Below are 9,052 nucleotides of genomic sequence, written 5' to 3' on the forward strand. Positions count from 1 at the left end.
TACTCAAGTATAGTTGTGGAAGTTTGTTGCTTCATCGACTCCAGTTGGTGTGTCGCTCTGATACGTAGCACTTGGGGGTTGCTTCGTTATTTTTAGGTTGTTGATGTTTTAGTTGTTATTATAACCGTTGATTCAAAGTTGAATAATATGAGGTACTTATTATACTTCCAAGTTGTTTGAGTTGAGACAAGCTGATAATTGAATGTTAATTCGAATGATATATATCATTGTTGAATGAAATACAAGTTGAAGTTTTAAGTTGATATGTGATACCCCAATGTGTTATTTGAAATTTTTAAATACTCTGATTTCTCGCATTATAATTTCCGCATAAATGCTCGGGGTAGAATTGGGATGTTATAATTGTTGCTATTGTATATGTCTGATTATTCTTAGTTGTTTATCTAATTAATGTTTATTCTGGATTTAAGATGTTGTTGGAATTGTTAAGAACGTGTCTTCAACAATGATGCTGGTATACTGATTTCCACTAGATTACTGATGCTTTGTTATGTTATATTTATGCTAATAATATTGATTTTTTTGTTGTTTGGGCTGCAGGTATAACTCTGAAGGTAAGGATGTTGCAATGGCTGCTTTAAGCTCTGGCTCAGTTAATTTCAGTGGTGGATGTAGATCAGTGTACTCTGACTGTGTTCCACTCTCTTATCATTTCAAGAACCAGCCCCTTTAAACTCAAGAAGCTCATGAATAACTTTATATCTAACCTCTCATGACTTTGTTGCAGAAACCTATAATGGACAGACTTGAGATAACAATTCTTAAATCTTCTAGTTCTTGAGCTAAAATCAAAGGGTGGATGACAAAAATGAAAGGAACAATAGTTCAAAATAGCTCAAATTAGCTCTGCTACTCTTTGAAAGGTATAAAAAACCATTGCGGTCACATAGCGTTCGCGTAAAGGCTTACGCAATTTCGCTCATTGTTTATTTATTTGGTGTAGAGATATTGCTATTCAAGTCATGTGGTAATTGTTGAGAGATGGTTGATATATCTGCAATGATAGTAAGAGAAATCTCATTCTAAATTCAAAATTTGATTTGTCAATAGACATTATTTGTGATATTATATTTACACAATTGTTTTATCTGATCCATTTAACTCACCTTATTGACTTATTATATTACTATTATTTTTGTTTCTACTGACCATTACCGCCATCTATATTTTCAGCTCCCATTTTTGTCTAACAGAAGTTGTTACTGGTACCACTATTCTCTTTGGCTACAGTGAATGGGAGTATCGGAGAAGGGACCAGATCATGTGGTCTGCAGAAAAATCAATGGTGGTATTATTTCTTTTGGTTTAATACTGGAAATAGAGTTGAGCATGTTGCAGGACTTTGTGCCACTCCTAGAAGATCAGAACACCAGAAGAAGCAAAATAGTAATAAAGTACTGTAATATGTTTTATTACTATGTCTTTGGTTCTAAAACTGATGGAAAATCTACTTTATTGTTTTCATTATTGAGAAAGTGTGTTCCTTAACCGAATTCATAATCTAATCACACTTAGTTCTAATCTATCAGATTGTGAAGTCTAACACTCAGGTATTATTGTTTTCTTCAAAGTAATAATTAACTAAGTCAATTTTCGAAGGCCTTTCTCCCATAAGTATACTCCAACAACTATTGAGGGAACAGCTATAGTTGTATGTTGCAAAACCATCACACTCATAATTAGTCAAAGTTGGTAATCATCAATTTCAATTGATGTTTATTTTTTGTTAAAGTTTAATAAATTTTCTTTTCTCTTAATATATGGAAATTATATATAACAGAGATGTTGAAATAATTGAATAATAACGTAAATAAATTTATTATTAATTCAAATATTTCAATAAATAATATCCAAACAAAAATAATATTTATATAGGAGAAAAATATATTATTGATTTAAATATTTTAGTATATGAAAAAAATTATAGCCATCGATTTATTATCTCTTTTGAAGATAATAAACTTTTTTTGATTAAACAATTTTATTTTATTTTTATTATATTTTAAAAACAATGCGCGTACCTTATAAGTACCCGTGCGAATACACGAGTATCATATTAGTATTTTTTTTAAAACAAGAATAATTTCTTCAATATGATTTTTAGATTGTTAAGTGTGTATAAAATCATATTTTTATCAAGATAGTGTATAAATTAAACCATTATTTACCCAAGAACATTTTGGTTGAAATGGAAGAAATCTCTTCTAGCTTAATCAGAGATTAGCCCTAGACACACAACAATGTTAAATCTCTTGATGAAGAACTTTGCTAGCTATTATGGCCATCCCTAGCTCCAAGGTTAGTCAGTACAGTTGCGCGTAGAAGATAACCGATTTATACCCCCAAAAAAAAACACTAATCTTTAAAACAAAACAAAAAGTTCTTCAAAATGTTTTTAGATTGTTAATTATGTACTCCATCCATTTTAAAATACAAGGGTGGTTGAAATATTTCAAACACATGTTAATACAAGTTAAGAAATGTAATATAATTGTGTACCATTACAAGAAAAGTTTGTAATATCAATTAAAAACAATATCATTTATTCTGTCATTCATTTAAAGTCTAAGAAAGGATAATTTGAACTCCATGGAGTAAAATCACCACCAGAGTTAATATTTGAACACGCATTTTCACCATCAACATCAATATTTGAACACAAACGTAACGGGCTTTCTCAATGTGCTACTCGGTAACCAAAGAGCAGTAAAATAGTCAGGTTTGTACATTTGGTTTGATAACATTTAAATGCTAGCCAAAAAAGGACAGTTCACTGTCACTCTAATAGACAAAACTTCACTATCAGATGTCAAAATTCAAAAGTAAAATCCTCTCCCAAGTTGAGGAATGTCAGCAAAATGTTTTTGACTGGCATAGGAAATATACGCCACTGTAACTAGTATAAATATCACGTGATTGTATAATTAATTATATGCAAAATCTACGCGGCCAAATCTACAGAGACTGATGAATAATTCAGTGCGGCTCGATGAGGATCCGGCACTTTGACATGCTGCAAAACAGAAGTCATTTTTATACCAATTATCTGCATCTGAGAGTTTGAGTGCCCCTTCAGAAAAACATCTGTTACCTGCAGCCGTATGAAACATTTCTCCAGTAAGGCTTTGTTAATCATAGACTTGCACTAATATACATATGATCACAAATATAAGAGGGAACTAAAAAAATAATGTGGCCACAATCCCCCAATGAACTAATAACGAGTTTTTAAGGTGAAGTCTAATACAATACCTGAGTACATCCAAAAAGTTTGAGTAATCTTAGCGCCGTGCAACTGTCCGCTATCAAACCTAAAGCGTTGTCAGTCAAATTTCGGCACCAAGATAAATCTAGACTATGCAGTTTTTTTGCATGGCTTGCAAGTGATAAGGTTGTGTGGTAGCCAACCTGTATTAAATCAATTAACGTAGCAGTCAGAAAGCAAAAGAACATAAACACGAATGAGCCAGCTGTCAATTAAACTGATAACCGAATAAAAAAGGCATAAATGTTGAGCAGCCTCAACTAGCTAAAATTATAATCAAAGCTTCTTCCATCAAGTGGGCAGGTTCTTGCTATATAATTTCAAAAAAAGTACAAATATAGTAGCATCTTGATCCAATGAACACAGTTATAGACGGAAATATAAAATAAACTTTTACCAACAAGCAAATACATAGGATGCTTAGATTATACTGTAAATAACCATACGTTTTGATTTGGGAGTGTAGGCTTATTAAATCTTTTTACAAGCACAAAGCTGCATTTCCAGCATATTAAAAAGTTCAAGTAAATGAAGTTCATGTAAAAAAGATCTAAATCGTGCAATTTCATTCATTACAAAAAATATCTAAATCGTGGGAGTTTAGTTCAATACAAAAAAGCTCTTAGACTAATTATGATAAATTTTCGCCTTCATTTATCCATCTTCTTTACCAAAAAGTTAAAAATACAATAATCAAATTTAATGTTTTTAAATCCTTCCTTGATCATTCATCCCTAACGTGACACATCTTTAATCCACATAGGAGTCTTCAAAGTGTGTCTAAGCAAAGAAAACAAGTTTTTTTTTACACTTGTCGGACATGTGTTCGTACCTTGGAGTATCATGACTTTTATAAAAGACAACAGAGAGAATCAAGGAAGCAGATAAAAAAAGTACCTTTTTGACGTTATTAAGAGATAGTTCTTTCAAAGACTCTCCATTAGTCTCCACAAATGCAGCAACTGCTTCATCACTGCAATGCCGAAAAAATTAGGTTAGTTTATTCATTAATTGACGATACCAAGAATAGATGCAGTAAGAACTAATGTGAGATTTGAAATAGGGAATCAATTGGTAGGAGGGAATGAATAATCACAAGAATTTTCACAAAACAAGATAATGTTTAAGATAGACAAAGACCAATAATAGATGCAGTAAGAACTAATGTGAGATTTGAAATAGGGAATCAATTGGTAGGAGGGAATGAATAATCACAAGAATTTTCACAAAACAAGATAATGTATAAGATAGACAAAGACCCTCTAGGCCTATCAGCAAAATAGATTTGATCCTGTTATAGGGTCTGTCTCAATCTCAGCAAAGAGAAAAACTAACATAATAGAGTCTATTCTTATCACTTGAATATATATGGAAAAAGCATCAACATTTTGACTTATGAAAAATAAAACCCTAGCCCCATTAAAATCAGATTGATAGCAGACAGGAATAGGAAAGTGTACAATAAAAAAGTGAGGGTAGCAATAAGTAACAAAAAAATAGAGGTGTCTAGCATAAGCAAAATATAACACAAAAATTAAACACAGGCAAGTACAGGAAAAACAAATACCTGAATGAGTTACGGCAAAGCTTCAATGTATGAAGTGCACGACAACCATTTGTAAGATACCCCATGGACACATCTGTCAATTTGCACACATTCGATAAATCCAGCTCACATATTCCAGGACAGTATTCAGCAATGACTTTTATTGATGCATCGGTCAAGTTTCTGCATATCAAATAATATAATCAACATGCTTAAATGATAAGTAGCTTTTGAGAGAGAAAGAAAATAAGGAGCCTACAATTTGGGTAAAATATTAAACTTTGAAAGGACTAAGAAATTCACAAATAATCAGTAATCCACATTCATAGAATGATCAACAGTTAAAAAAGACAATATTTGGAAGTAACATAAATATCAAATTAGGTTAAATTATTCTCTGATTAGAAATTTATCTACCAAATTTCTAAAATGAAATTGTTTCAGAAATTATTTTTACAAACTGCTAAAATGATACTTACATGCAGTCCTTCAGAATTAGCTCTTTCATGTTGTGACCACGTGCAACAATGTAATCCTTGACGAATGTATCGCAAACAGTTGGAATGCCAGCCAGTGACAACACTTCTAAATGTTCAAACTCCACCAGTGCTGGCACAATTAGTGCAGCATCAATGCCAATGCAATGATCAAGGTACAACTCTTTCAAAAGAGATTTTAATGTTTCAGCCAAAAAATAAAGACTAGCAGAAGTGAGAAGGGAGCACATGCTAAGATTTATTGATCTAAGTGTTGGAGTAGAAGAAACAAGTGTGCGCAATCCCCCATCTGAGAGTCGGCAGGCACCTCTGAGAGATAGACTAGTTAAATTAGGCAGCTGCTTTGGGGACCGTGCTAAAGTGGCAACTACCACATAATCCGGCAAACACCGCCCACACAGATCAAGTTGCAGTACCTATTTCAAAATTGAATAGATAAATAACTAGAATCCAGATAATCAAATATTTCAAAACAAGAAAGCTAGCCAGAAGCTAAATAAATCTCCAGAAAGGCAAACATCAAGGTTGTGGTATGTGGCCAATGTTGCGGCAACTACAATAGAGGTGGGTTTTGCCGAATTTGACTGTAAACGCAATTTAAAACCCTATTCTCGATACTAAACAAAATTACAAGAAACAATAAAAGCTATCAAACAAGTTAAAACCACCTACACATTTGACTGTAAACATAATTTTAAACCCTATTCTCGACACTAGAACAAAATTACAAGAAACAATAAAAGCTATCAAACAAGTTAAAACCACCTACACATTTGACTGTAAACGCAATGTAAAACCCTATTCTCGACACTTGAACAAAATTACAAGAAACAAAAGTAAGCTATCAAACAAGCTAAAACCACCTACACGTGTTTGAAAACTTATAATGGGTTATTCAGTTATAAAATATTCATCTAAATGTTAAAATCACCCCAGAGTTAATCTAAATTCAATCTATTAATATCACTAAAAAGTTTTGAAGAAAAGTTTGCAACTGCAATTTGGCCATTAAATCAATGTGTTTGATTATCACTACAACTACAATTGAAGATGTCATTAATCATAATTTACTGAGACCATAGTTTAAAACCCTCTTCATAACTGTACACTAAAATTACAAGAAACAATAATATCTTAAAACCCTTTTCACAACTACTCAACAAAATCACAAGAAATAATAAAAAAGCAATCAACCAGGTTTAAACAACCTACCACCAAATTAGAAGTATCACTTGCTTGAAAGCACTTGGTAAAATGATCCTCAGACAGCCACGAGCAATTTCTGAGCCGAATCTCCGTGGGAGCTCCACCAACAAGAAGTCCAAAAAAGTGATCGTTAATCCTTCGCGAATCACACAGCAACTGACTAAGCCTATGCCTCAAATCATCAGGCACACTCTCAAGTGAAACAATCGCATCAACATTCTTAGCAAGAATCCGAATGCAAAGTTCCTGCAACGAAGGAACAGAAACCTTTCCTTCTAACTTCCCCCCAATCCTTTTCGAAGTCCACTTTATCGAATCAATCAAATCCTTCTGTATAGAAGCAGACCCCGCTTGAAACTGATTCCCTTTCTTCTCTCTATCCCTAATGATTTTCATAGCAGTCGAAAAAGGACCAGGCCAATCTTCAATCTCAATCTCATTCCTCTCCTGCTCATTCTCCGGAGATAAATCATTGACATTGTCTTCGTCATCAGCGAAAAGAGCAAAACGAGACGCGTTCTCTCTCGCTATGTTACGGAATCGTTCCAAGTTCCTTAAGTTCCTTCTATAACCTCGTGCCTCTCTGGAGTTATTCATAGGGTTTCTAGATTGTTCTAAAACATTCGATTCATCATTTTTCTCTTCAGTAGTGTTCTCTATTTCAGATTCTTCATCGCTGCTGTCATCATCTTCATCGCTGCTTTCATCATTTTCATCAATAACAACAGTTTCCTTCCCTTTCTCTTCTTCTGTAAGTATTCCTCTGTTACTCGATTCACCTTCATCGTATATTTTGTTCTTTTTTGTAGCGTTATTTTCAGAATCGTCTTTATCTTCGTTTGCGATGGCGATTCCGCGTTTGAGAGATTTTGTTCCTGATCGCAAGTTAACGGAACTCGTGCCGGTTTGATTAGGTTGGGATTCCGAAGCGGTTGGAGTTTTTGATTTGGAAACCCTAGCGGAGGGTTTGGGGGTTGAATCGGCTGGGGATTGGGAAGGTTCGGAGATGGAAATACCGGCGAGGCGGAGACTGCGTCTTCGCGGCGGGGCGGAGGAGGAGATGGGAGGAGATTCGGTGGATTGAGAGGGAGTGAGAGGGTGAATGTGGTTTGGTTTGGAAGGTTTGGGTGTTGTTTTGGCTGGTGGAGCCATTCTTTGCGGTGAAGAAAAGGAGAGTAGGGTTTGGAGATGGGAGTGAGTTTTAGGAGAGTGAAACGATGGGATTTGGAGGGAAAAAAAAAGGAGAATGCGTATTTATTGTTGAAAGAGAGAGAGGGTAATATGGGGAATCGTGTGCTGTTAGTGGTACGTGTAAGATGATGGATGAGAAACTTGCTTCGCACACTTTACTTTACCCGAAACTTTGGTTTTTTTTTTTTTTTTTTTTATCACCACCGGCCCGCCCCCTCCCGATTGCAGTTGCGGGGGATCGAACTGTAGTTCTCTCTATCAAGTACAGCGTCAATCATCACTGAACCAACTAATAATTTGTGACTTTGGGTTCTTTTTCGCGCTGGGAGTATATAAGCTTGATATCGAATGTAGATAACTAAAATTATTTTTAAACAATAAAGGTGTCTTTTTCCTAAAAATTCATAGGTGAGACTTTTTTTTTTTAAATTTCTTTACCCACCTCCTTACTTTTTTGGTGTGAAATCTCCAAAATATTCCCTGTTTCGGAAATGCATTTTCGAAAACGTGTTCTTTTGAAAAAAAAGGTGGTTTCGGAAATGTATTTCCGAAAACGTGTTTTTTTTATAAAAAAACTGATTTCGGAAATGTACATCCGAAATAATGTTTTTTTCAGAAAATAGGTGAATGCATCTCCGAATTCACCCAAAATTCGGAAATGTACTTCCGAAATAAGGTCTGGACAGAAGAAAAATAACAAACAACAACGATTCGATTTATTTAACGGATGAAGATTACATCGATCACGTTACATAAGATTAAAGTTACATATTGTTAAACACGGGTAGGTGAGGATGAGTCAACATTTTGATAACGTCGGCCCCCGATCTTTGAAGTTTCGCATCCAACTCGATCGAACCCTTCAAAGAAAATCGGTTGAAAGTTGTCCACAAAACCGCTAAATCTTCGTTGTTCTTGATCTCAAAAGGTGTGAACTCAACGTCTCCGTCGTCGTTAAGCGATGGCGAGCGGTACTCGAGCTTGACAACCTTTCGATTTTCCGGATATTGCAATAGCGTGTTGAGCGACGTTATCAAGTCCGCAAACGACGTGTCGCGCGAGAAGCGGAATTGGAACGACATCGGGTAGCCACTGGTGAAGTAGACGAATGCTAGGTGGGGGTAGGTTTGTGTCATTTGTGTTTTGTGGTGTGAAGAGGATGAAGAAGAGAGTGTTGTATTTATAGACTTATTGGAGTAATAATGGCCCAACAAACCTTATCCTGCATTCAGTGGAAGTTTCGGAAATGAACTTCCGAAATTGGTCTGAAAACATGTATATTTCGGAAGTTCATTTCCGAATTATGCAGAAACAGAGGTGAATTTT

General features: G+C 34.7%; 1 protein-coding gene across 1 annotated transcript; it reads right to left on the minus strand.

The window, feature by feature from the left end:
- Nucleotides 1–2,437: 2,437 nt before the first annotated feature.
- Nucleotides 2,438–7,790, minus strand: LOC131641528 (DNA repair protein rhp7-like). Its single transcript, XM_058911835.1, has 6 exons — nucleotides 6,542–7,790; nucleotides 5,312–5,745; nucleotides 4,854–5,015; nucleotides 4,184–4,259; nucleotides 3,274–3,429; nucleotides 2,438–3,112 (listed from the first exon to the last, which is right to left on the minus strand). The coding sequence occupies exons 1-6, from the start codon at nucleotides 7,685–7,687 to the stop codon at nucleotides 2,963–2,965; spliced, it is 2,124 nt and encodes a 707-aa protein (XP_058767818.1). The 5' UTR covers nucleotides 7,688–7,790; the 3' UTR covers nucleotides 2,438–2,962.
- Nucleotides 7,791–9,052: the final 1,262 nt, after the last annotated feature.

Source organism: Vicia villosa, unplaced genomic scaffold (genome assembly GCF_029867415.1).
Source record: "Vicia villosa cultivar HV-30 ecotype Madison, WI unplaced genomic scaffold, Vvil1.0 ctg.003806F_1_1, whole genome shotgun sequence".
Lineage (NCBI taxonomy): Eukaryota > Viridiplantae > Streptophyta > Magnoliopsida > Fabales > Fabaceae > Vicia > Vicia villosa.

Excerpts from the sequence above, each read along its gene's own strand:
- LOC131641528 (XM_058911835.1), bottom strand. The coding sequence starts at position 7,687 with ATGGCTCCACCAGCCAAAACAACACCCAAACCTTCCAAACCAAACCAC. Across the intron at positions 5,746-6,541 it reads GTGATACTTCTAATTTGGTG|GTACTGCAACTTGATCTGTG; the intron begins GTAGGTTGTTTA and ends ATTTTGAAATAG. Across the intron at positions 3,430-4,183 it reads CTCTTAATAACGTCAAAAAG|GTTGGCTACCACACAACCTT; the intron begins GTACTTTTTTTA and ends GATTTAATACAG.